The sequence below is a fragment of the Chelonia mydas genome, chromosome 28, assembly GCF_015237465.2.
Source record: "Chelonia mydas isolate rCheMyd1 chromosome 28, rCheMyd1.pri.v2, whole genome shotgun sequence".
NCBI lineage: Eukaryota > Metazoa > Chordata > Testudines > Cheloniidae > Chelonia > Chelonia mydas.
In genome coordinates, this window is record NC_051268.2 from 7,082,760 (window position 1) to 7,109,835 (window position 27,076).

At 47.4% G+C, this 27,076-nt stretch overlaps 4 protein-coding genes across 5 annotated transcripts in view; 2 read left to right on the top strand and 2 right to left on the bottom strand.

Annotated features, from left to right (window-relative positions):
- The window catches only part of LOC102934530 (zinc finger protein OZF), a 1,287,564-nt gene that overhangs the window by 343,029 nt on the left and 917,459 nt on the right, over nucleotides 1-27,076 (bottom strand).
- LOC102930400 (zinc finger protein 501) overlaps nucleotides 1-27,076 on the top strand; it is a 1,110,025-nt gene that overhangs the window by 193,373 nt on the left and 889,576 nt on the right. The window lies entirely within an intron of this gene.
- Nucleotides 1-27,076, top strand: part of LOC102932398 (gastrula zinc finger protein XlCGF57.1) — a 135,386-nt gene that overhangs the window by 39,398 nt on the left and 68,912 nt on the right. The gene's annotated exons all lie outside the window — the stretch shown is intronic.
- Nucleotides 684-11,664, bottom strand: LOC119563568 (zinc finger protein 883-like). The gene is made up of 4 exons (XM_043537534.1): nucleotides 11,655-11,664; nucleotides 4,236-4,349; nucleotides 2,842-3,886; nucleotides 684-2,757 (listed from the first exon to the last, which is right to left on the bottom strand). The coding sequence occupies exons 3-4, from the start codon at nucleotides 3,873-3,875 to the stop codon at nucleotides 2,361-2,363; spliced, it is 1,431 nt and encodes a 476-aa protein (XP_043393469.1). The 5' UTR covers nucleotides 3,876-3,886; nucleotides 4,236-4,349; nucleotides 11,655-11,664; the 3' UTR covers nucleotides 684-2,360.

Consider the following 27,076-nt stretch of genomic DNA (forward strand, 5'->3'; position numbering starts at 1 on the left):
GCTGCAGCCAATTTCTCTTCTAGGAAACTAACTCAAGATTTATTAGCTAAGAAAAAGAAATGAGAGTTCGAGGTTAAAACAGGTAAAATACAGGTGAGACCAAGCTTGTAAGTCCAAAATGATAGCAGAGCTGTAGTTATCTGCCAGTGTCCAAAAGTCTCCGGTGATACCCAAAACAACTCTGGGGAATCTCTGTCTTGCATCTGGAATGCTTCCCTGTAAGTAGCCTAACAGCTCAGAGAGATTTCAGAGTAACAGCCGTGTTAGTCTGTATTCGCAAAAAGAAAAGGAGTACTTGTGGCACCTTAGAGACTAACCAATTTATTTGAGCATGAGCTTTCGTGAGCTACAGCTCACTTCACATCACATCCGATGAAGTGGGCTGTAGCTCACGAAAGCTCATGCTCAAATAAATTGGTTAGTCTCTAAGGTGCCACAAGCTCAGAGAGATGGGATCATTCCCAGGGTTCATTCTTATTCACTGATCCCCAGAAAGCAATCTGGCAAGTGCTCTCATCACAGCATGGCCTCTTCCTTTGTTGACTAACAGACTCAGGACACGTCTGCACTACAATCGTAAGTCAAACTAGGTGGCTAACGTCCACACTACCCTCCTTCTGTCGGTGGTGCACGTCCTCACCAGGAGCACTTCCAGGGGGGAGATCCACACTCAGGGTCCAGTCATCTGCTGTGCTCCCATGGGGAACTGAGAGCCCGGGGGGAGGGAGGGGGCACAGGGCTCCCAGCGGGGAGTTTGAGTGGCAGCCAAAATTGGGAGCCTGGGTGTCAGCCTGGCTTGGAGCAGAGACCTGACAGCAGCCTGGCTGGGGAGCCGGGCCTTCTTATCAATTTCATGGCACCAGCGGATGTAAGCCAAGAGCCGATGTAAGTAACACAGTGTCTACACTGATACTGTGTCACCCTAACTACATAAACCCTGTGTTTCTCATGGAGGTGAATTTATTATGTCAGTGTAGTAGGGCCTTTACATTGGCAGGAGCAAGGCCGTAGTGCGTACACTGACCTAGTTAGGTCAACATAAGCTGCCTTATGATGACATAACTGTGTAGTGTGGACCAGGGCTAAGTTTGTAGATTTCCCAGTGTCAAACACAATGACCCATGCTTTGACGTCAGCATGCTTCTTCATTTACCGCTCCAAGGCTCCAATCCCGATGCAAGAATAGTACCATTATGCATTCATTTGAGCATTCCAAGCAATCTTTCATTAGTTGAAATGAAGTTTACACATCAAGTACATTCTCATCCTAATACAAACACATACTTTTGGTCTAGGGTTAATTAGGTATAGGGGCATAGATAATGTAAGGTTATAGCAATCAACAGGTTTATGGATAAGCAAGAACAATAACATTACATTTCCTCTGAAATATACCAACACAGAAGTGAATTGGCCTGATCACAGTACGATACCTTTTGACACTCCGTTGATTTCTCTTCACATGTGAGTGAATTAGGCTGCTGCCTTGGTCTGAGCTGGCAACCTGATAGCGTCACAGCTCCTTTCTAGACTTCAAGTGTATTAGCCTCTGAGAGCTGAGGACACTGCATCAAGTGACATTCTGGGAGGTGGACAGGCAGAAAGTGAAGAAGATAAACTTAGAAGGTAACACAGCCGGGGTGATGCTGCAGGAGGGAATCCCTGCGAATCACCCATCCCCTTCAGGTGCCACAGAGGCTGAAACCTCACTTTCCCCCACCCTGCTTCTGCTCTTTGTTATATTTAAATGTATTTTAAATGGGTACAAAGCATCTTGAGCACACCCAAATCCAATGTGTGAACAACTGGGAATGAGATGATCTGTTCCAGAGGGTGAACTCCGTGGCTTTAACAGTCACTTTGCAGTGGAGGAAGAGTATAAATGTGATGCTCCAGATTGGCTTTGACTAGGAGATGGAGGCTGGGTCAGGTCATAAGGAAATGAGCTCGATAACCCTAGACATGGTCTATGTCATTACTGTAAGAATAGTTGGGCTTTTACATCAGGATAGCTAATGAAAGCTACCTAACTCCATGGAAAATCCTACTGGGGATGAAGCCCGGGTAGATTTTATGTTGATATAGCTAGACCCGTATCTCCCACACCTTGAGCTGACTGACATTCCTGGCAGGAGGGACACACATTCCCATGAGTCATAGGACTATGGAGTTTTACAGAAAGGCCCACGAGATTCATCCCAAAGAAGGGCAAGCTGTAAAAAACAAAAATGGGAAACCACATTGGGTGCTGAGGGACCATGGTGAAGCAAATGGTGCAGGCAGCCTTAAAGGTCTTGATGTCAGAATTAGGAAAAAGTATTAAAGGGGAAAAAATCATTTGTGAGCCCTGGATATGGTTTTTATGGTTTATCATTTCCCTTGTGGACTTTCTGATGCCTAGCAAGTTGTGAGCTCTCAGTAAAGCATTTCCCGCACTCGCTGCATTCATAGGGTCTCTCCCCACTGTGGATTCTCTGATGTCTAAGGGCTGAGTGCCAAGTGAAGGTTTTCCCGCACTCGCTGCATTCATAGGGTCTCTCCCCGGTGTGGATTCTCCCATGATTCATGAGATGTGAGCGTCGAGAGAAGGTTTTCCCGCACTCAGTGCACTGATGGTGTTTCTCTCTTGTGTGGATGCGCTGATGTTTAGTGAGGGTTGAGTGCTCAGCGAAGCTTTTCCCACACTCACTGCATTCATGGCAGCGCCCGCCTGCGTGGATTCTCTGATGTGTAATAAGGTGTGAACTCTCAGTGAAGCTTTTCCCGCACTGACCACATTCATAGGGCCTCTCCCCAGTGTGGATTCTCTGATGTTTAGTAAGGCTAGAGTGATCAGTGAACCTTTTCCCGCACTCACGGCATTGATAGGGTCTCTCTCCCGTGTGGATTCTCTGATGTTTAGTAAGGTATGAGCTCTGACTGAAGCGTTTCCCACACTCACAGCATTCGTAGGGCTTCTCTCCTGTGTGGATTTGCTGATGTGTGATGAGGTGTGAGCTCTCAGTAAAGCTTTTCCTACACTCACAGCATTCATAGGGCCTCTCCCCTGCATGGATTTTCTGGTGTCTAATATGAGCTGAGCGCTGAGCAAAGGTTTCCCCACACTCTCTGCATTCATAGGGTCTCTCCCCTGTGTGGATACTCTGATGTGTAGTAAGGGCTGAGCGCCAAGTAAAGGTTTTCCCACACTCACTGCATTCATAGGGTCTCTCCCCTGTGTGGATTCTTTGATGTGTAATAAGGTCTGAGCTCCGAGTATAGCTTTTCCCACACTCGCTGCATTCATAGGGTCTCTCCCCAGTGTGGATCCTCTGATGTTTAGTAAGGGCTGAGCGCTGAGCGAAGGTTTTCCCACACACAGAGCATATGTAGGGCCGCTCCCCTGTGTGAATTCTCTGATGTGTAATAAGGTCTGAGTTCCGAGTGAAGCTTTTCCTGCACTCACAGCATTCGTAGGGTCTCTCCCGAGTGTGGATTCTCTCATGTCTAATGAGGTGAGAACTCTGAGTGAAGGTTTTCCCGCACTCACTGCATTCATAGGGTCTCTCTCCCGTATGGATTCTCTTATGATTACTAAGGCCTGAGCGTCCTCGGAAGTTTTTCCCACACTCAGTGCATGTGTTTTTTCCCTCTTCTGTGAGGTTTGTGTGCTGTCCTGTGGTTCCCCTGAGGTCTTTGTGAGTTGCCTGACAAGTAATGGATTTACCCTCTTTCTCCCCTGGCTGGCTCTCTGGCCTGTGCTGACTCTCATACAGTTTTCCTTCCTCAAGACGTCTGGACACATTCCCTTTGAATCTCTGCAATAACATCCTGTGTGGTTCCACTTGCTCAGCATCCATCTGCTGAAGATTCTGACCCTCCTTCTCACTCACCATCTCATCACCTGCTGGGATAGACAGAGAAAACACAAACAGGAATGGAAAATGGGAGAGATGTGCTGGAGAGATGGGGAAGAATCAGGAACTGAATTACCCAAACTTTTTTCCCCATAAGGGAGAGAAAAGGGGAGAAATTTTGTTTCCACGTCCTATTCAAACACTCAGGATGACAGTAGGTCAGGGAAGAAGCTAGGTGTCAGTCAGGATAGGTAGGAAGTCATGAGTGATATCTGCCCTGAGGGTATGACACATGCTGGGGAAAATCCTGAATTCAGAGAGTTCACAAGGTCTTTGGAGGGAATCCAGCTCTTTCCTTCAGGCACTGACAGTTTTTGAGTTGGTTTAATGATGCCTCACCTGTGCAGGCACCTCTCAGGATCCCTTGTTCCTCTGAGTCCTGGATTTCTGAGACCCAGGGCTCTTCCCCTTTTTCCAGCTGGGAGATCACATCAGGTTTGGAAACTGGAAACCCTGCTCAGGGGAAGAAAACAAGGGACATCAGTTGAATACATGGGACGCTTGTCAGAAAAAAGTGTTCTATTGTTTTAACCCCAGCTAGTAACCAGAGCCAGCTCCTAAGTTGCTCAAAGGTGCTGGACACTCTGCTTTTGGTGGATTTAACCATCCCCATCGCTCCTGTGAACACACAGAGCCAGACACTCATCATCAAAGAGGCTCCTAAAACACAGAGATTCCAAGTCCCAGACAGTGAAGATTCCAGACAGTAGGGAAGTCCCTCTAGAAATGCTTCTTTCTGACAGAGAGAAGACCAGAGACTAGGAGATCTGGAAGAGGTGAGTATTGGCTGGTGGGGTTCAGCACAGTAAGGAAGAAGAGGGAGCACAGAGGTCCCATAATGCAGTAAGTCAGCGGTATTATATGTCAGGAAAGCCCATTTTGAGGAAATAGGGACTCTAGTAAGTCAGGAGAAATGGAAGGGAGTATATGAATATCCCCCAGTGTGTGGATAACTCCAGTGAATTAAATACTATAATTTAGGTGCAACAGACTCTGATTCCTCTGGGAAAGGAGAATGTGAAAAAGAAGAATCAGGCCTTGTGACTTCAGGAGGGACCGACTCAAAGATCCCAGGAACCTGATTGTGGTTGCCACAGAAAGAGAGTGGGTGAAGTGAGACCCTTTCAGTCCCCAGAAGTTTCTCTACCAACCGATGACATCACTAGAAAGCACATGTTAGTTGCAGGGATGGAGCATATTGTCAGTGCAAGGACCGTAAGATTTCAGCAAAGGTGGCTGGGCCACAGGGCATAGGGAAAAGATATGAGGGCGGGGGAGGCGGGGAAGTCACTGAGCCACAGAGAGAGAAGAAGAGTGAAAATAATAACATTTGAAAGAAGTATGTCAAATAAAGTGAAACTGGACTATCATAAGGAGAGAGTGCAGACTCCATATCGGGGTGGCCAATCTTACTGACCCTCTGTATTGCATATGACAACCTTCAGCATCTCAAGAACTGGGGCGCACCTGCTGGGGCTCAGGGCTTCAGCCTTGCTCTTGCTGAATCCCTGAGCCCCAGCAGGCGTGCCCCATGGGGCTGGAGCCCCCCTCCCTGCTGGGCAGAAGTCAGAGGTGAAGCATGGGGGGGTCCCCAGTTTTTCACAAGGGTTTGCTGGCCCTGCTTGGTTACATGGTGCCACCAGACCCCCTCCCTATGGAGGGGTACATGGCCAGTACTGGAGCTGGCAAGCTGGGAGTTGTGGCCATGGGGAGAGGCAGCAGCAAACACCTGGGAGCTGCAGGGAGAGCTGCTGCTTTTGTTGCTGCTTCTCCGCACAGAGCTAAAGCCGTGGCCCCTCCCTGCAGCTCCCAGCTGTTTGCTGCTCCCTCTCCACACTGAGCTAACACCTGGGAGCCACAGGGAGGAGCCGCTGAGGGTAAGGGGGAAGCATACTTGGGGGTGTGTGACTCAAGCTGTTGGTGGGGGGCAAATATTTAAATTGTGACCCCCCCAGTCTCAGCAGATACCAGTTGTCTCTGGCAGAATCCAGATTCTGTGTTTATGGTGTGGGATTCCCTGATGGTGAACAGGGGACTGGAAATGGGAGTTTGAGAGGGGAAGAAGGAGATCCCCCCCTGCTGAACGAACAAGATGCGAGTACTAATCTTGGGGTGAGTGAGTTTGTTTGTCTGTCTGTGTATTTCTTTCTCTTTCAGGTTATTTCAGTTACTGGGTCAGTTGGGATTGTGTGTCCCAGGACTGTTTGAGCCTTTGTTCCCTAAATCATCCTTGATCATCTTTGATCAGCCTCAATCAGCCTTGTGATCACCCTCCTGCTGTGTGATTAACAAAGGTGTAAACTGACCTAGGAGAGAAGACCTTAAAAGCCAGAGGCTAAGTGATGAAGGGGAGCTAGTGAAGAGGGGACTGCAAACAGGGGAGTTTGAGAGGGATTTTGTGGGAGGGAGATGTAATATAATCACAAGGGTTTCCCACTCACAGAAAGCCAGGTTGGGGTGTTACCCAGGGTTATCAGAACCCCCAATAGGGGTGATTTAACTATTTCACTCCAGGCGGTGTAAGGAATAAGTCAACAGGAACTCAGCAATTCTGTCTGATCAAGGAGTAATGTAAGTAAGCATGTTTTCGTCTAACACCACAGTTTATTAGATTTAAGCACAGACAGACATAAGCAATAGATTTAAAACATCCCAGATATTTACTTATATTCTGATATGGTATGGTTAATCAATGACAGGTCAGTACTGGCTAAACGCCTCCCTACCGGGGAGTAAAGATATCAGGAAAATGTCTCTCCCAGCATAGCTCCCAAGGACTGCTCCCAAATACACTCTATTATCTAAACTTTTTATAACTAACTTCTACAAAACATATAGGTCATAATGACCCCTACTAAATCATCCCTTTTCCTAACTTTCAATAAACTTTTACTAGCAGAGGCATCTAGACTCAAACCTGTCCATCCACATAGTTTCTTTCACTCTCTGTTATTTATGTTTTCTTCCCTTCCTCCCATACTGATTAGCAAAACTGCCAGTAGTTATGATCTTGCTTCTGAAAGCCTGTCTCCAAATTAATCCTTAACTATGGTTCCATTTCATTAATTCATAGTGGCTGAGTGCATATAATATGGTTGCAATTAGCTTAATCACATTCTGGGGGTATAGACACCCCCGAAATCTAGGGCAACAGGGGGACCATCCAGTGTGAAAGGTACCTGCTGGTGGAATCTCTCAGGAAGCAGGTGGGAGAGCTACAGGAGGAGGTGGGTAGGCTGAGGAGCAGACGTGCCCACAAGGAATTGCTTGAGAGTATTCATATGGAGACATTCAAGGCTGAGGAAGCTATCCAGCTACAGAGAACTGCTGTCACACCATCAGGGGAGGAGGGCATGGCTCTGTCACAGGGAGGACACTGGCTGCTGGTTACTTCTGGCAGCAGTCAGTGCTCCACCCCTACTCCCAACCCACCCACCATGGTGTTGGAAAACTGATATGCTGCCCTGGCATTGAGTGATGAGGAATCACCCCCCAAAAGGTGGTGGAGGAGAAGCCATGTTTCCCCAAGGCTGGGAGGATCGCAGTCACCACTCCCAGGAGGAAACACAGGGTAGTGGTGGTTGGAGACCTTAGGGGGACAGAGGCACCCATCTGTCAGCCTGACATGGCATCCGGGGAGGTATGCTGCCTGCCAGGGGCCCATATCCAAGATGTTATGGAGGGATTGTCGAGGATCATCCAGCCCTCTGACTACAACCCCATGCTACTTATCCATGTGGGCACTAATGATACTGCAAGGTAAGACCCTCAGCAGACCAGAAGTGACTACAGGGCTCTGGGAGTACAGGTGAAAGAGTTGGGCATGCACGTGGTGTTCTCTTCGACCCTTCCAGGCAAGGGTAGGGGCCCAGGCAGAGACAGCTGCATCCTGGAGGTAAATGCCTGGCTGCGAGGATGGTGTCGCCAGGAGGGTTTCAGCTTCCTTGCCCATGGGATGCTGTTCCTGGAAGAAGGACTGCTAAGCAGAGATGTGGTCCACCTATCGAAGAAGGGGAAGAGCATATTTGCTAACCCAGTGAGAAGGGCTTTAAACTAGGTTTGAAGGCAGCAGGTGACCAAAGCCCACAGGTAAGTCAAAAACATGGAGACCTGGGAGAAGGTTCGAAATCTGTGGAGAGAATGGGCTGTTATAGCAGAAATAAGGGAGAGACAAGACAGAACTGGGGCGGGGGGGGTCAAATCAATATCTTAGATGTCTGTATACTAATGCGAGAAGTATGGGGAATAAGCAGGAAGAACCCAAAATGCTGGTAAATAAACACAACTATGACATAGTTTGCATCACAGATTGCTGGGATAATACACGTGGAATATTAGCATAGAAGGGTACAGCTTGCTCAGGAAGGACAGGCAGGGGGAAAGGGAGGAGGTGTTGCCTTATATATTAAGAATGTCTACACTTGAACTGAGGTTGAGATGGAAATAGGAGACAGACTTGTTGAAAGTCTCTGGGTACGGCTAAAAGGAATAAAAACAAGGGTGATGTCATGGCAGGGGTCTACTACAGACCACCTAACCGGGAAGAAGAGATGGATGAAGCTTTTTTAAACAACTAACAAAATCATCCAAAGCACAGGACTTGGTGGTAATGGGGGACTTCAACTCCCCAGACATCTGTTGGGAAAACAACACAGCAGGGCACAGATTACTCAACAAGTTCTTGGAACGTATTGGAGACAATTTTTTATTTCAGAAGGTGGAGAAAGCTACTAGGGGAGAAGCTGCTCTAGATTTGATTTTGACAAATAAGGAGGAACTGGTTGAGAATTTGGAAGTGGAAGGCAGCTTGCGTGAATGTGATCATGAAATGGTAGCGTTCATGATTCTAAGGAATGGTAGGAAGGAGAACAGCAAAATAAAGACAATGGATTTCAAGAAGGCAGACTTTAGCAAACTCAGATAGCTGGTAGGTAAGATCCCATGGGAAGCAAGTCTAAGGGGAAAAACAATTGAAGACAGTTGGCAGTTTTTCAAAGAGACATTATTAAGAGCACAAGAGCAAACTATCCCACTGTGTAGGAGAGATAGGAAATGTGGCAAGAGACCACCCTGGCTTAACAAAAAGATCTTCAATGATCTAAAAATAAGAGTCCTACAAAAAGTGGAAACTAGGTCAAATTACAAAGGTTGAATAAAAACATATAACACAAGTTTGTAGGGACACAATTAGAAAGGCCAAGGCACAAAACGAGATCAAACTAGCTAGAGACATAAATGGTAATAAGAAAACATTCTACAAATACGTTAGAAGCAAGAGGAAGACCAAGGACAGGGTAGGCCCTTTACTCAATGGGGGGTAGGGGAGGCGGTGATAATAACAGAAAATGTGGAAACGGCAAAGGTACTAATGACTTCTAAAAATGACTTCTTTTTTCAGTTTTCACCAAGAAGGCTGGTGGTGATTGGACGTCTAACATAGTGAATGCCAGTGAAAATGAGGTAGGATCAGAGGCTAAATTTGGCAAAGAACAAGTTAAAAATTACTTAGACAAGTTAGATGTCTTCAAGTCACCAGGGCCTGATTAAATGTATACTAGAACACTCAAGTTGCTGACTGAGGAGATATCTGAGCCATTAGCGATTATCTCTGAAAAGTCATGGAAGATGGGAGAGATTCCAGAAGACTGGAAAAGGGCAAATATAGTGCCAATCTATAAAAAGTGAAATAAGGACAACCCAGAGAATTACAGCTTAACTTCTATACCTGGAAAGATAATGGAGCAAATAATTAAGCAATCAATTTGCAAATATCTAGAAGATGACAAGGTGATAAGTAACAGTTGGCATGGATTTGTCAAGAACAAATTGTGTTAAACCAACCTGATAGTTAGCTTTCTTTCACAGGGTAACAAGCCTTGTGGCTGGGGGGAAGAGGTAGATGTGGTATATTTTGAATTTAGTAAAGCTTTTGATACTGTCTCACCTGACCTTCTCATAAACAAACTAGGGAAATGCAACCTAGATGGAGCTACTATAAACTGGGTGCAAAACTGGTTGGAAAACCATTCCCAGAGAATGGTTATTGATGATTCACAGTCATGCTAGAAAGGCATAATGAGTGGGGTCCCACAGGGATCGATTCTGGGTCCGGTTCTGTTCAATATCTTCATCAATGATTTCAGTAATGGCATAGAGAGTACACTTATAAAGTTTGTGGACAATACCAAGCTGGGAGGGGTTGCAAGTGCTTTGGAGGATAGGATTAAAATTCAAAATGATCCAGACAAACTGGAGAAATGATCTGAAGTAAATAGGATGAAATTCAATACAGACAAATGCAAAGTACTCCATTTAGGAAGGAACAATCAGTTGCACACCTACAAAATGGGAAATGACTGCCTAGGAAGGAGTACTGCGGAAAGGGATCTGGGGGTCAGAGTGGATCACAAGCTAAATATGAGTTGAAAGTGTAACACTGTTACAAAAAACCTGAACATCATTCTGGGATGTATTAGCAGGAGTATTGTAAGCAAGACACGAGAAATAATTCTTCCTCTCTATGCCGCGCTGATTAATCCTTGATTGGAGTATTGTGTCCAGTTCTGGGTGCCATATTTCAGGAAAGATGTGGCCAAATTGGAGAAAGTCCAGAGAAGAGCAATAAAAATGATTAAAGGTCTAGAAAACATGAGCTATGAGGGCAGATTGAAAAAATTGGGTTTGTTTAGTCTTGAGAAGAGAAGACTGAGAGGGGCCAGGATAACAGTTTTCAAGGACATAAAAGGTTGTTACAAGGAGGAGGGAGAAGAATTGTTCTTCTTAACTTCTGAGGATAGGACAAGAAGCAATGGGCTTAAATTGCAGCAAGGGAGGTTTAGGTTGGACATTAGGAAAAACTTCCTAACTGTCAGGGTGGTTAAGCACTGGAATAAATCACCGAGGGAGGTTGTAGAAGCTCCATCATTGGGAATTTTAAGAGCAGGCTTAAATTTTAAGACCTGTCAGGGATGGTCTAGATAACACTTAGTCCTGCCATGAGTGCAGGGGACTGGACTAGATGACCTCTTGAGGTCCCTTCCAGTTCAATGATTCCATAATGCTATGGAACCATAGTCCCAAAATCTCCCCTATGTCACACTGACCCCCTCCACGCATTTCCCAGGTGTTCCTTGGCCCAATTTCTCCACCCAACCTCCCCATGACAAAGCTGGAGCTGCTCTGTAATGCTGATGAATTCTGTATATTGACCTGGATATTGGGATATTTACTGTGTGAATAATTTGATTAGTTTAATGCGGGTGGGGGAGGCCTGTAAGAAAACGAGCAGAAAGGGAAGGTGAATGGCTCATGATGAGTCACACCTTGGTGGTCCCTTGCTAAGAAACAATGCCCGAACTATTTGCTTTGAATATTCTACCTCCTTTCTCCAGCCAACTTACAGAACTGGGTTTCATGAGCTGCGCCAGGCTTGGGACCCAAAAAATCAAAAGGCCTGGAGCAGTTGAAACAGGGACTCCCTCTATAAAGGAGGCTGGCTGCTCAGATAATTATTTGGAGAAGTGAGACAGAAACTCAGGGACCCTGCTGGGGTGTCTGAAGAAGCGAGACCTGCCTATCTGATGACTGGGGATGACAGGCTTTTAGGTAAGACAGGCATGTGTGAAAACAGTTAGTTTAAAATCCTTTTTGCTCTTATGCTTTTTTCCTATGCAAAATAAACATGACTGTGGTTTGAAGAAACTTGTTTTGTCACTGTGCACCCCTGATCCCAGACTCTCAAAGGTGTTTGCACTCAACCTGACTTGCTGGGTAAGCACAGCTGATATGCCGGTTATTGTCCACTCCAGGAGCGGGAAATGCAAGAGGCCTGACAGCTTCGTGGGGGTGGGCACTTTGTCACCTGGAAGGGAACAGAGGTGTAGCTATGATACCCGGTCCCCTTCTTCTCACCAATCTCAGCCCTCCCCACCTCCTGTGACCCAAGGAGTACCCCTTCCTTGTGTTCTTTCCTTCCCCACAGTTGTCAGTTGGCTGGTGGGTGGGCGTGTTCTTTCTTTGTGCTGTTTAGCTTTGCACAGAGAATTGGTTCAGCAAACCTCGATAGTACTACCCAGTGTTGTTAAGTGCTAAAGGCTAAAATGTCATTGCCTTAGTAATGGTGTTCAGGGTGCCCCCTGCTTCTGTCCTTAAAATTTTAATGTAATTAGTAAATAGTGCAGCATGTTAATTCAGCAAACCTCAATGTTACTTATAAAAAAGACAGACACAAGCACGGTTCAGTGACAAAGGCACTCAGCCAGGTTTATTGCCCGCCAGGCACATTCCTAGTGCCCTGGCACCACGGTTACGCAATGTGGCTAATCATACAGTATTTCATCAGCTGCAAATCTGAATAGGAATCCAAGGAGCCTGTCCTGCTGTGTGCCATGGAAAGAAACAATTCCAGATTACTTTTGGCATTCATGGATCAGCTGCACACGGTGGACCTTTGCTACTGCGCTCGGGAAACAAGCACTGAGTGGTGGGATCATACTGTTGTACAGGTCTAGGATGAGGAGCAGTGGCTGAAAAACTTTTGGATGCACAAAGCCAACTTCCTGGAACTGTGAGCAGAGCTCACCTCTGCCCTGTGCTGCAAGGACACCAAAATGAGAGCCGTTCTCTCGGTGGAGAAGCACGTGGCAATTGCTGTGTGGAAGTTGGCTCCAGACTACTACAGGTTGGTCATGAATCAGTTTGGAAGTTGACTGTGGGGGTCATGTTTACACAAGTGTGATGAATGGCCTTGCACATCCTGCTATGGAGGACTGTGACTCTGGGAAATGTGCATGAAATAGTGGATGGCTTTGAAGGAATGGGATTCCTTAACTGTTCTGGGGTGGCAGATGGCACGCATATCCCAATTTTGGCCCCAGACCATCTTGCAATGGAGCACGTCAATAGAAAGGGCTACTTCTGTGTGGTATTGTAGGGTGCTTGTGGATCACGGGGGTTGTTTCACTGATATCAAAGCAGGGTGGTCAGGGGAGGGGCATGACACCCGCATCTTCAAGAACACTAGCTTCTATAGCAAGCTGCAAGCAGGGACTTTCTTTCCAGACCAGAAGATCCCAATGTGGGATGTTGAAATGCCCATAGTGCTCATGGGAGATCCAGCCTACACCTTACTTCCATGGCTCATGAAGCCTTACAGTGGAAACGTTGACAGCAGCAAGGAACGCTTCAGCAACTGGCTGAGCAGATGCAGAATGACTGTTGAATGTATGTTTGGCAGTTTAAAGGCTCGCTGGCGCTGCCTTTATGGCAGGTTAGATCTCAGTGAGGAAAATATTCCCATGGTCATAGCAGCCTGCTGTACTTTTCATAATATTTGTGAAACTAAAGGGGAAAAGTTTTCCTGGGGTGGAGTGTGGAGTCAGGTCTCCTGGCACCAGATTTGGAGCCGCCAGATACTGAGGCTATTAGAGGGACACAATAGGGGGCTATTCGAATCAGGGAGGCTTTGAAGCAACATTTTGACAGTGAGCCACAGTAATGTGTCTTTCTGCAATGCATTCAGCCAGGCTTTGTTTACTTGCTGCCTGGAATGACCCTTGTGGTGATTGTTTCCTGAGTGTGATCTGTAGTATGCATATATACCCTTTCCCACTGTGTATGAATTCCTGCAGCAACCACCATATGTAGAAAGAAAATGAGTCTTTATTTTTCTCCTATGAGTACATTTATATTAAACAGCAATAACCAATACACAGAATTTAATGTCTTGCGAGGTACAGAACACTGAGGAGCAGCCTCTCAATGGAGGCGCTCATAGCTGTGTGTGAGTCCAGCTGTAGTTAAGGAACCTGTCCGAAGGCTGGAGTGCAAGGGGTACCGCAACAAGGCAGGGCACATGCAAGGAATGTGAGGGTGGAGTTTGGGGAGGGTCTGGCACACAGTTAGCTCAGTTAGGGACTTCAGCATCTCTGTTTGGTCCTCCATCAGTTTATCATCCACTCCTGGCCCTCTGAAATATGCTCCTGGCCCTGCTTCCTCTCCTGGCTATGTATTTTCAATTTTTCATTAATTGACTCTCGCCAGGCCCTGTGATCATGATCTGTGGCATCAGAGACATTTGGAGCACCTCTCTAAACATGTCCTCCTTCCTCCGCCTGGGTGGCCTCCTTACCTGATGCAAGCGCTTGGCTGGTGTGTAAGGGGTTCCCCTCAAGGCCACATCTACAGAAAAACAAGAAGCAATCAATAGAGGCAGTGCTGTGAGTGCACTCACAGCACTGAATCATAATAATTAAGCACACCTCTTTCTCACTCTCCCTTGGCAAGCACTAAGAGTGTCCTAAACATGGTGAGTTTGGCCCATGGGGGTGGTGGGGAGATCCAAGGTGGGGCAAAATGTCTAGGTTGGAAGGGAATCACTGCAAGCAACTAGGGACACTATTGTAAATTCTGCCAGTTTTCTACAAGTGGGGGTCATTGAAGCCGATCCCTCATTCCCAATAGTAAACAAGGATGCAAGGGTGCATCTCCTGCTTACCTGTGGCTTCAGACCAGGTCCCTCTGCTGCTTGCCTGTGTGCTGATTTGATCCTTGCACAAGTGATTGCCGATTGTTGTGGGAAAATTTCCTATAGCAGGGCAAGAAACAAAGCTGCTCTGCCAAGGAACCTTCAGCAGAGAATTGGCGAGTACCTCCAGGAAAGTTTCCTAGCTATCCCTCTGGAGGATTCCTGTGAAATCTTGGTGTGCATTAACACACTTTCCCACTGGGCCTCCTGTGACACACTTTACCTCAAAGTAGCACCCTGTAACCCCCCTATTCATCATTCATCTATGGCTGTGATATATCAAACGAAGCATGCCATTTAAGAAAGCATATGAAAGGTCATGATCTGCTGAAGCTCATTGTTTGTCGAAATATGTATATCGTTAGTGTGCATGAAGTTATGAGATCCTGTTCTATGGTTATTAATGAAATATATTGTGGGTTTGGGAGTCGCCCACTGCTAGTTGTCCAGTGACAACAAAGGAGGTAACCACACCCAGGCGGGCATTGAATGACCACAGGGAAGCCATAAACAAGGGATTTAAAATTACGTAAGAGAGTTGCACAAGTACCACACAATCTGGATTGCTCAACTCTATGACTCAGTTGCACAAGGTCACACCAGTGGGATTGCTCAGGCCTTGCTGAGTCACAGAGTTACCAGGACATGTCTGAGTTAATATTTTCCAGGCACATGGACTGAGAGTATAAAATAAGGGACAGCGGCATCATGCAATTACCTTTCTCCTCCCCCACCTACACTGATGGAAACAACAACACTGGGAAAACAAGACCTGATCTCAGGAGCCTGGTCCCAGGCTGAGGAGGAAAGTCAGCCTGTGTATTAAGGATTGTAACCTGCCTGCAACATCCAGTGAGGTGAGAAAAACTGCTTGATCCAAATACAGCTTAGTCTAATGAGATTTACGATTTAGATTGCATACTTACATTTTATTTTATTTGGTAACTATTTCTGACCTTTATGACTACCACTTATAATCACTTAAAAATCTAGCTTTCTGTAGTTAATAAACCTATTCTAATATTTTACCCTTACCAGTGAGTTTGCCTAAAGTGCTTGGGAAATTTGCTCAGCTTACAAAGGCTGGTGCATGTCCACTTTCCTTTGATGAAGTGGTGAACGAATGAGTAAGTTTGCACTGTTAAAGAGAAGGTCTCAAGCAGTGTAAGATGATATTTTCTGGGGTTCAAGGTTAGGGGCTTGGGAGCCTTTATGCAGCTTAGCTGGGTGTGCCTCTGTTTGTTGGTGGCTGAGTGAAAACACCACTTTGAGGGGTTCACTGTTTGTCACTGGCCAAGTATTGTGAGAGCCAGCCCAGGCTGGGGATTTAAGGGGGCACAGCAATCCCACAGGTCCAAGTTGTACCCTGGGGGTCTTGTCACACCCCCACAGCGTAGCTGCATAGGGAAATGGGAAGCAGACACAAACCCTGCAAGTCTTGTTCATTTCTACACCTTAACCAACTTCTACCCTAAAATGAAACCAAGGACAGCTGTATGTGAAACGGAGCAGTATCAAATCAAAAAAAGCACTTACCAGAGCTCCTTTCTGCACTGTGAGCACCAGAGACAGAGTGCTGGGACTGGCTTGAATCCTCCAGGGTTGAGAAGAGGTCCTGGCTTGCCTTCATTGTATTGGATGACCCTGCCCCACCTCATCCTCTAATTCCATTTTGTCCTCAGGGTTAAGTGTGCTGGCTGCTATCTCCAGCCCCCTTGAAGTATCCATGGGGATCTTGGTGCTGGAGGTGGGGTCACCCCCGAAGACAGCACACAGCTCCTTGTAGAAGCGGCAGGTCTCTGGTGCAGCACCAGAGGTCCAGCACCAGGTGGTTTGACTCCCTTGCCTTCTTGTACACCTGCCTCAGCTCCTTGATGTTTATATGTCCGGTTCTGTTGCCCTTTTCCAACATGCCATGAGAAATCTTCCCGTAGCTATTGAAGTTCCTATGGCTGGAAGGAGCTGGGACCGCACAGCCTGCTCTCCCCACAGACCCAGCAGATCCAACATCTCCAATGTACTCCAAGCAGGAGCACGTTTGCTGCGCGGAGCCACCACGGTCACCTGGGAAGATGCAATGTGAGCTCTCCACGCCAAGCAAACAGGAAGCGGAATTTCAAAATTTCCCAGTACTTTAAAGGGGGAGGGGTGAACGTCTGTGTACCTGGCTGCAGGGCAGCCAAGTTCAAATTGCTGAGCAGAGTGGCCAGGATGGGCATTGTGAGGCACCTCCTGGAGGCCATGTACAGTGACGTAACCAAGCACAGTGTCTACACTGACACGTTGTCAACCTAACTTTGCCACCAAAACCTCTACACCTCTCATCATGGTGGCTTTAGTTTGTCAGCAAAGCAGAAGAGTTAAACTGGCAAGTGGAGCATTGTAGTGCGTACACCACGACTGTTTTATTGACGAAAGCTGACTTTTGTCAACAAAACTCTGTTGTGTAGACAAGGCCTAAGTGGATGGACATATATGATCATAAGCAAATTGCAACTATTCATTAAAAAGAAAAATAAAGCAGTACTAAACATTGAGAGTAACTTCAAGACAACATGAAATCCATTTATACAATTGGCTACTGCTACTCTATATACATTTCAGATCCTTCATCTGATGAAAAACTGGGAATTTTACAATAGGACTCTGGAAAACAAATTGTGAAACACAAGGGAATGGACACAGTTGTGGGCCAATCATTCTAAACTTATTCAATGTCAGTTTTTCATTATTATGTCTTAATGATGTGTTGTGATTTCTAATTAAAAGTCTTATTAGTCTGCAGAAACCTATTTGAGGCATAAAGACATCAGTACTGTGGAGAGAACAAGAGACCCTAACTATATATAGAAAAAAAATAGCAATTCTTTTTGATGCAGGAGTCAGACAATAATTTTGTTATGTATGCCTAGTGAGGCCAGAGTTCATAGGAAGATAACATGTAATGCCCAGAAACAATTAAGTTCAGCAATGACCCTTAATTATAAGTATAGACACTTAGTACACGGACTGTTTTCTGTAACTGTAAGAAATTAACTCCTTCAGAGGCAGGAGCTAGGTTGACAGAAGAATATTTCCATCGACCTAGCAGTGTCTATACCAGGGCTTAGGTTGGCTTAGCTATGTCTCTCAGGGATGTGATTTTTTTCACATCCCTCAGTAACATAGCTAGGTCAACCTACGTTTCAGGTGTGGACCAGGCCTTAGCCCTAATCCTCCACAGACACCTTCCCCTTCCTTACACAGCCTCAGCCCTCCCCACCTACTGGCATCTTTTTTTCCTCTCCCACTGCTCCCTGTTCTCCCTTCGTTCCCAAACGGCACCTTTATACATTCTCCTATCAACAGGTGGACTCATCTGACGGCCACACAATCCATGCATGACATAGTACATCTATTTACTAGACTTTATTTAGAATTGCCTCTTAAAATAAGGAAAAGGTAGGAAAATTATCATTCAGTTTTCATAAATCCAGAAAGGGTAAATTATATAAAACTTAAAAATGATATATTTTTTTTCAAAATGGACCGATAGCACACAAAAAAAATCACATATCCAAAAATGATACCAGAGCAGGACATAAGGCAAAAAAAAAAAAGGGGGTGTATGGAAACCTGTCAAAAATTATATGATGAGAAAACATATAAAATGAGCCCCCACAGTTATTAATAACTGATGGGACAGGAGTTCTTACCCAGTGAAGTCATATTCTCATAGTTCTCCTGCATGACGTCTCTGTAGAGGGCTCTCTGAGCGGGGTCCAGCAGGGCCCCCTCTTCCCTGGTGAAATACACACCCACCTCCTCGAAGGTCACCGGCCCCTGAAAGAGAATAATTCCCCAGTCAGTACCTGCTGCCCCGGTGATAACTGCACTATTTATGGGAGAGCAGGGCCAGTAAAATGGAAGCTCTTGGAGTGGCATGGTAGCAGAGTCCCACACCCACCATTTTCAGAGCAGCTAGGAGGCATCAGGGTAAGGTGAGAAAGAGAGCCCTTCATCCCACCCAGAGGACAGAGGGAGGCATGGTCTTCACATTTATTACACAGCTATTGGCCAGAGACTGATATAGTAGATGGAGCCCCCAACTCCCTCAAAATAAAGGAACAATATATAACAAATAAAGGAAAGGGGAAGTCGATAGTAAAGAATATAAGTCAGAAGCTTGGAATTATAGAAAATTGAAAAGGGAAGCTAAGGGACACAAGGAGAAATCTAGGGCCAGCAGAGTTAAGGATGATATAAAGAAGATTTTTTTTAAATTGTACTAGAACAAAACAAATCCTAACAATGGTATTGGTACATTACTAAATGGAACTGGTAGAAGTATCAGTAATAATGCAGAAGAGGCAAAAGTTTTCAATAAATAGTTCTGTTCTATATTTGGGGAAAAAATAAAGTATTGTCAGGAATCAGGGCCTGCAAACAGAGTCAGTCTGAAAGCAGGGCCTACAGCAGAACCAGTTTCTGTACAACCTAATGAGTGCAGCTCGCTTGTAATAGATTGCCTAATTGGCTATAGTGTGTGATTGATTGGAAGAGTCAGCAGACCAGCTCTTACGTCCAGCAGCAACAGCAGTCCAGGAACTGCTCAAAGCATTCACCAATGGCTGCTCCAACCAGTAGGCCTAACTGCCTACATTAGCTTCTGTTAGCCATGGCTCCCCATCACCACTGTCTTCCCCAAGCCCATCCAAGTTGATTAGGTCTGGCCTTCCCTCTGAACTGGAGAAGAACTGATACTGTGCACCAGACCTCTGCCTATACTGCGTGGGACGAGGATATTTTGCATCAAGCTGCCCCACCAAGGTCTGATCTACACCCACGTTGAGAAATGCCAAGCCCCAGCCCCAACAGGGAAGTCTGGGCTTGGCTGGGTCCTTCCCCTCTCCCCACAGCCCACACCAATACTTGTCTGCCTGTATCCTGGTGCTGGCCAATCAGTGCTCTCTGGCTCTGGCATGTTGCGATGCCTGACCCCAACTGAGAAACGCTGTTGGACTTGGTCAATTTTATGGATGTGGAATTCTCCCCTATTAGACCCCCCCCAAGCCTCCCAGTGCAAGGATTCCCCAAACTAGTCGAGTCCATACCTGGGTCACTCTTTTCATCACACCAGATGGCTCCCTTTGAGCAACTACTTTTTGAAGGAAACAAGAAACCTTCTAGTTTGGGCTCATTCATGCACCACATTTACCAGCTGTCCTTGGATCATTGCCCGTGACCTGCACAGCTGCTGGCTGTAAGGTGATACCCTTTGACTCCCTGCCTTGCCTACAATCCTGTTTCTCAAGGTCGAACCCAAGACCAGAAACTTGCTGCAGTTTATGCAGCCCTGTAGAGAATTCAGAGACACAAAGAGAAGATTCATAGGTGACCTTGGTAAACCCTATAAAAACTTAAGAACGGCCATACTGGGTCAGACCAAAGGTCCATCTAGCCAGGTATCCTGTCTTCTGACAGTGGCCAATGCCAGGTGCCCCAGAAGGAACTAACAAAACAAGTAATCATCCCCTGTTGCCCATTCCCAGCTTCTGGCAAACAAAAGCAAGGGATACCATCTCTGCCCATCCTGGCTAATAGATGTTGATGGACCTATCCTCCATGAATTTATCTAGTACTTTTTTTAACCCAGTTATAGTCTTGGCCTTCAGCATCCTCTGGCAAAGAGTTCCACAAGGTTGACTGTGCACTGTGTGAAGACCCACAACCTCCTCAATTGTGCCATATCAACTCTATCCCGATGCATTTCAGAAAAAGAGACCCAACACCCGACCACTTCATCTACCTTCAGCCAGAAGTAGAGTTTCCCTTCACATGCATTTACTCCCTCTCTGAACCCAAATTACAAGCACTCCAGAACCATCTTGAGGAAAGCTGGCAGAAGGAATTCATTCACACCTCCATGTCCCCTGTGGGGGCACCATTCTTCTTTGTGGTGCAGAAAGATGGCTTCCTCGGGCCTTCTGTGGACTCCTGAGAGTTGCACAATATTGCAGCCTGAAAACTCTATCCCTTACTGCTTATTAATGAGCTGTTCAAGACGCTGCTCTGCCAGGGTCTTCACAAAGTTGGATCTCCTTGGAGTTTGTAACCTGGTGAGGATCCGAGAAGGAGATTAATGGGAGACCTTCTTCTGTACCCGGTATGGCCACTTCAAGTATTTGGTCATGCTTTTGGGTTGTGCAATGCCCTGGGAACCTCCCATCATTTAATAAATTACATCTTTAGGGACATGCTGGCCCAGATTACCATCTTTTACCTGAACATCATCTTCATTTGCTCCAAAAGTCAGGACCAACACAATGATCACGTGTTCGGTCTTGGAGAGTCTACACCTAAACCAACCACCTCTACTCAAAGCTTGAGAAATGCAAGTTTAATAAAGACATAGGGAAATTCCTGAGATAGACGGTCACACCTGAGGGACTCACCATGGACCCACCTAAGACTGGCAGTATCTGACTGGGCTGCACCCAAGGATGTACAAGGGTGCAACAATTCCTGGGGTTTGTCCGTTTCTACAGGCAATTTATTAAAAGATTCTCTAGCCTGGTTTCACCCACTCTCACTTGATGGAGAGCACTCTATCACCGTGCTGAAGGCATCCAGCTCTATCAACAGGACTATTGTCAGCTGTGTGATGTCTTCCATCCACTACCTGATTCCCAATGACCCATTCCCGACCCAGACCCTGAATGATGCAGGTACCCAACCCAACACGAATCAGAGTTTCAACTACAGAATGGCTTCCCCTATTGCAATGTTGTCTTTATGTTCCAGAGGGACAACCTAGGTATTCAATACCTTCAGGTATTGAAACATTGTCACAATTCACTCTTGCAGGCCATTTTGGCCAGCTAAAGACTTGGAATCCTGTCTCAATGAGCTTCTGGTGCCAGGCCTATGAGCTTACATCTAAGATTATGGGCGGCAGTGGTGGGCTGGAGCTTACATCTAAGAGCTTACCCAAGAGCTTACATCTAAGATTATATGCAATCCTGCGACCTGCACGCCCATACCAAGAATTTAGGATTGAAGCCCCTAGATCTCCTCTAACCTCTGCCAGTGTTTCCACAGCTTTGATCAACTATCTCAATGGACTTCACTGTAGAGCTGCCGTAATCCTGGTTGTCATCCACCTGCTAACAAGAATGGTACACTTCATCCTGTATTGTACCATTCCTACCCCAGGGGAGATGGCTCAGCTCTAGCTAGGAAATGCTTTCTGCTATCACAGGTTACCAACAGGTTTCAGAGTAACAGCCGTGTTAGTCTGCATTCGCAAAAAGAAAAGGAGTACTTGTGGCACCTTAGAGACTAACCAATTTATTTGAGCATGAGCTTTCGTGAGCGATGAAGTGAGCTGTAGCTCACGAAAGCTCATGCTCAAATATATTGGTTACTCTCTAAGGTGCCACAAGTACTCCTTTTCTTTTTCAGGTTACCAACAGGCATCATATTGGGAGTCCTTGGGGTCAAGGCCCTCACCTAATCCATCTTTCACTTGCAGGCTAATAGGCAAACTAATCAAATCTTGCAGGAGTATCTTTGCTTCTTTCTGAGCTACCACCAGGATGACTGGCTTTTCCCTCCTGTGCTACACTGAATTTACATAGAAAAATGCAAGCCATGCCTTGATTCAATATAGCCCATTCTTTGCAAACTATGGCTTCCACCCAGACTCACCCGTGAGTTACCCAGTACCAGCCACCACAGATATAGCCTCCCACCACACCAGGTGGACCACGAGCACAAGGCACACTTGTAGTCCACTAAACAAGCTGATAAGCACCATGTGGGCAAAGACCGTCAGGCTACCCCCAATCTGTCTATAGGGGACAAGCTGTGGCTCTCTGCCCAGAACTTTAGATCAAGCCACCCATCTGCCAAACTAGACGATCCATTCCTGGGCCCCTTCAATATTACAGAACCAGTGACTCCAGTAGCCATCAAGTTACACCTGTTCAACTTCTTGAAGATCCAGCCCATCTTTCGCATCTCACTTTTGAAGTCCTATGCTGAGAACCCAAACTGCTCCAGCCCACCACTGCCGCCCATAAGAGTCTGTCGACAGGGGGAGTATTTGGTCCACCAAACCCTTGACTCATGGTGAATTAGGGGGAAAGTCCCAGTTTCTGGTAGACTGGGAAGGCTGTGATCTGGCCGAGTGACCTGAGGAACCAGAAAAGAATATCCTTGTGAGAGTGCCACCAGAAGTACCCTGAGCAATTTGGCCCTACGGCTGTTGAGGGGGGTTACTGTCAGCAAGCAGGACCCACTGCAGAGTCAGTTGGCTTCCCACACCATTCCCCATGGCTTGTGACAGCTTCTACACCTGCTTGTTTCCAGCCTTGCCTTAGTTTTGTCTCACTCCAGGTAACTCAGTTCTGACCCTCAGCCCCGATTCTGGACTTCTGACTTCAACGGTGAACCTCGGCTCCGGCACCTGTCTGCTGACTCCGGCATTAGCCATTACGCATGACGGTCTATGTCCCTGACAGCGGGAGGGAAGAGAGCTGGAGGGGTTTGACCGTGGGAGGGTTGGCCGATGTATTTGGGGTTAGGAGTATGGGCAGCTGTCATCCCATATTCCCCCTTCCATGTGTGCACTTGAATCTAGGGGAGGCCCTGCACCTCTGGCAAGGTAGTGAGTCCCTCTCCCTGCCCCCTCTCTGTCCTGAGATCTCAGGGACTCTGTCCTTCTTAGGACAGTGTGAGCAGCTCTCTCTGTGCCCCCCACCCCCATGTGAGCTGAAGTCAGGGAGGCGCTGTCCATCCGCAGGAGTTTGATCCCCTCTCCTTGGCCCCGTGGGAGCTGAGACTGGGGACGTGTGTAGGTGGACAGAAGGTAGCAAATTCAATCCTCTGAAACCCAGGAAATGAATAGTTAAGGTACATGTCACCCCTACGTGGGGCAGGGGGCCCGGCTAGGTGGAAGGATAGACTAGGTGGGCCTTGGGAAACCTGACTAAAGCAGAGGCAGGAGTCCCAGCTGGAAATGGGGCTGTGGGACCTGCAGCTTGGGCTACATAGCCAGGGTAGCATGCGACCCTCCAGCGAGCTCCTGCCTGGGATCTATGCACGCAGCCGCACAAGGCAGGAGAGAGCAGGTATCATAGAATCATAGAATATCAGGGTGGGAAGGGCCCTCAGGAGGTCATCTAGTCCAACCCCCTGCTCAAAGCAGGACCAATCCCCAATCAAATCATCCCAGCCAGGGCTTTGTCAAGCCTGACCTTAAAAACTTCTAAGGAAGGAGATTCCACCACCTCGCTAAGTAACGCATTCCAGTGTTTCACCACCCTCCTCGTGAAAAAGCACACAGACGGCTCCTATCCCCCCCTCACTGCTGACAATCCCCACAGCAAGACCACCCCTGCGACCCACTGCTGACACAATTCAGTGCGGACATGATGCAGATTGGCACCTCAAGGTGCACAGACCCCTCTTTCCTTTGATCATACCCACGCGGTGGGGGGGGGGAGGGGGGGATGACGACCTCAAATCCAGATCTCCTCATATCACAGTCACGGTTCTGTGACACTCCTCAAATTAATGCCCAGATTTCATTACCTCACAACTCTACCAAGCTGCTCCAACTAACCCCTCTACCTTTCAGTGCAGCCGCACCTAACAGAGAGAGAAGAGCAGCTGGAGTGCAGGCAGAGAACGCCCAGTGGCTGTTGCCAGCTCCAGGGGGCAGAGTTAAGGTTACGTAGGTGTGTACCAGAGCTCCGTATTTCCTAGTTTTGAGTTTTGCTGAACTCGACCTTCTAGAAAGGCCCAAGGTACCACTGGGGAACGTTACCTCTGCATTAATGAACGGGTCAATGAACAGATGAATGTTCTGTAACTAAGCAGGAACGGATGGAATCCCACTCCCATCTGCCATTCACACAGGCAGCAAAGCCCTGGACGAGGCAATTGTCACAGGCAAAGGAACAGGAATGGAGCTGGGAGGTTCCCTGGCAGCGGGCCAGAGCAGCAGGAGACGACCGGCAGCTGGTAGTTGGAATAGAACAGAATTGGGTCATGGTAGGGGGGACAGCAGCTGGGACTTGGGTTACTTGGGGCTGGGCAGTATCCAGGGGGGACACCTGCTCCTCCCTTCCCCTCCTGTGCCCCTTCCATGCCCTGTTCCTGGTACAGAATAGCCCCCACCCCAGAGGCAGACATGGCTCTCACAAGCTTCACACACTAGCTCTCTTCCCACTGGGGAAATGACTCAGGGCAAAACCAAAATTTCCCACCTACTCCTGGACAAATTGCTGCAGATAAAATGGGTGGGCAAACGCCCCAAATGCGAGGGGATCTTAAACTGGCATTGGAGAACTGGAAAGAAAATGGGGCAAAAATCAGAGGAGGGGAAGCGAGAAATGGTCACTCATTTGGCCCCGCTGGGGAGCAGCAGCTGTTCAGCCCGTGTTCCCAGATCCCAGTGGAGCGAGCAGCAGTGTGTCTTTGAAAAGCACTCACGCCCGGTGCGAATAGCCCCTCCCCAGCCCGTCTCTGACCCCCATGGGTCTGTGCCTGCCCGCACTGCTGCCATTGCGGGCACACATGGGATGGGTTCAAAGGGGAAAGGAAAGAGAAACGGGCAAAGGCAGGAAGAGAAATAAATAGGCTGTCATAAACACACAGCTAAGGGTAGCAGAAGATCCCTTTTTACCCTGTAAAGGGTTAAGAAGCTCAGATAACTTGGTTGGCACCTGACCCAAAGGACCAATAAGGGGAGAAGATACCTTCAAAGCCATGGGGGAAGGTTTTTTGTCTGTGTCTCTCGGAGCCAGCCAGGAAACAGGGCAGGGAAAAATACATCTCCCTAAGCTATATCTGAACTAAGCATCTAGTCTTGCAAAAATAGTAAGTAATAGGAAAGAAATGCGTTCGGTTATCTTTTGTTTTAGCTTGTGAATTTTCCCTGTGCTAAGAGGGAGGTTTATCCCTGTTTTTGTAACTTTAAGTTTTGCCTTGAGGGGAAATCCTTTGTGTTTCTGAGTCTTTTGTTATTCTGTAAAGTATGTACCATCCTGATTTTATGAGGTGATTCTTTTACCTTTTCTTTAATTAATGTTCTGTTTCCTTTAAGAACCTGACTGATTTCTCTATTATCCTAAGACCCAGGGGTTTGGGTCTGTGCTCACTTTGTAACCAATGGGTTAGGATATTATTCTCAAGCCTCCCCAGGAAAGGGGGTGTAAGGTCTTGGGGGGATATTTTGGGGGAATAGGAACTCCAAGTGGTCCTGTCCCTGATTCTTTGTTAAATCACTTGGTAGTGGCAGCATACCCTCCAAGGACAAAGAGTTTGTGCCTTGGGGAAGTTTCTACCTAAGCTGGTAGAAATAAGCTTAGGGGGTCTTTCATGCAGGTCCCCACATCTGTACCCTAGAGTTCAGAGTGGGGAGGGAACCCTGACATAGGCAAAGGGGTTATACCCTCCCAGACTCTCCACTGCATCGCCCCACGGCAGATCACAGCCATGCTTGGACATGGACCAGCCATGAAGGGGAGACAGAGCTCCGGGCTCCAAGAAAAATATTTTTCAAGCCCCCGAGGAAACTGCATTTCCCATCTGCCCCAGGCTGTGGGAGTGCTGTGCGAGGGGACACTGCGTTCCTCTCACAGCAGCCGTGGGAGGGAGCAGCCAACTCCCGAGGGCCCTTCCCCACTTCTTGGCTCTGTCTAGAGACTGGGTGTGGGGTCGGGACAGGGAATGGGCCACAGAAGTGCGAGTTCCTGGTCTGTCCCTGTCTCTCTCTTGGGGGTGAAGCCCACCCCCAGCCTGGAGACCCAGAGTAAACTTCCCCGCTTACACACAACCATGGCCCAGCATGGGGGCTGTGAGGAGGAGAAGTAGCTCTGCGGCAGGGACTCTGCCTCCTCTGTGCCCCATGGCAGGGGGCTCTGGTAGCACCAAGTGGGGCAGAGGGGCTGCAGCCATCACTGCAAGGAAAGGCAAGTGACTGGGATGAGGGCGGGAGTTGTGCTGGGGTTCAACGCGTGGAACTCACCTCCCCAACCTGGAATTTCACCTGCACAGCCCAGTGACTCGGGATTTACCCCGTGAAGTGAATTTCACTCTGGGTGACTGCAAGTCAGCCACGGAAAGCTCCTTGTGCCTTAGGGTCCCCGCTGGCCAAAGGAGGTTAGTCATATTCCCTCCCTGGACTCCTGGGGCTGGCCAGGGTCTATGGCTGTGTTCTGGGACTCGTCAGATGAAAGTTCATTAAGAACTATGACATTGGCACGTTTACTATTAAATCCCCAGAGACCCACCAATCCCTGCCTTCCCTTTGCTGGGCTTTCACGACCTAAGGGATTCAGCTGCAGACCCTGCAGAGAGCACCTGCCCCTCCCCACTTCCCAGGACTTTTAAAACAGGACAGGGGGAAATGCAAATACTAGGGGCCAAATTGTGGAAGCTGCTGATCAACCTCAAGTTAAAAGAAAGTCCAGGATCCGTCTCTCCCAGGACCTGGCCCTACGTGCAAAATAATAGACCCACGCCTGAAATCTGAAAGGGACACTTTAGATCAGACAGATTTTATTTATCGACTCACTTCAGGGAATTAACAATAAAAGGAACCACCCCGTGCAGGTGGCACCCCGAGGGGAAAGATCGCCTGTGTCTTTACAAATCACTTTAATCG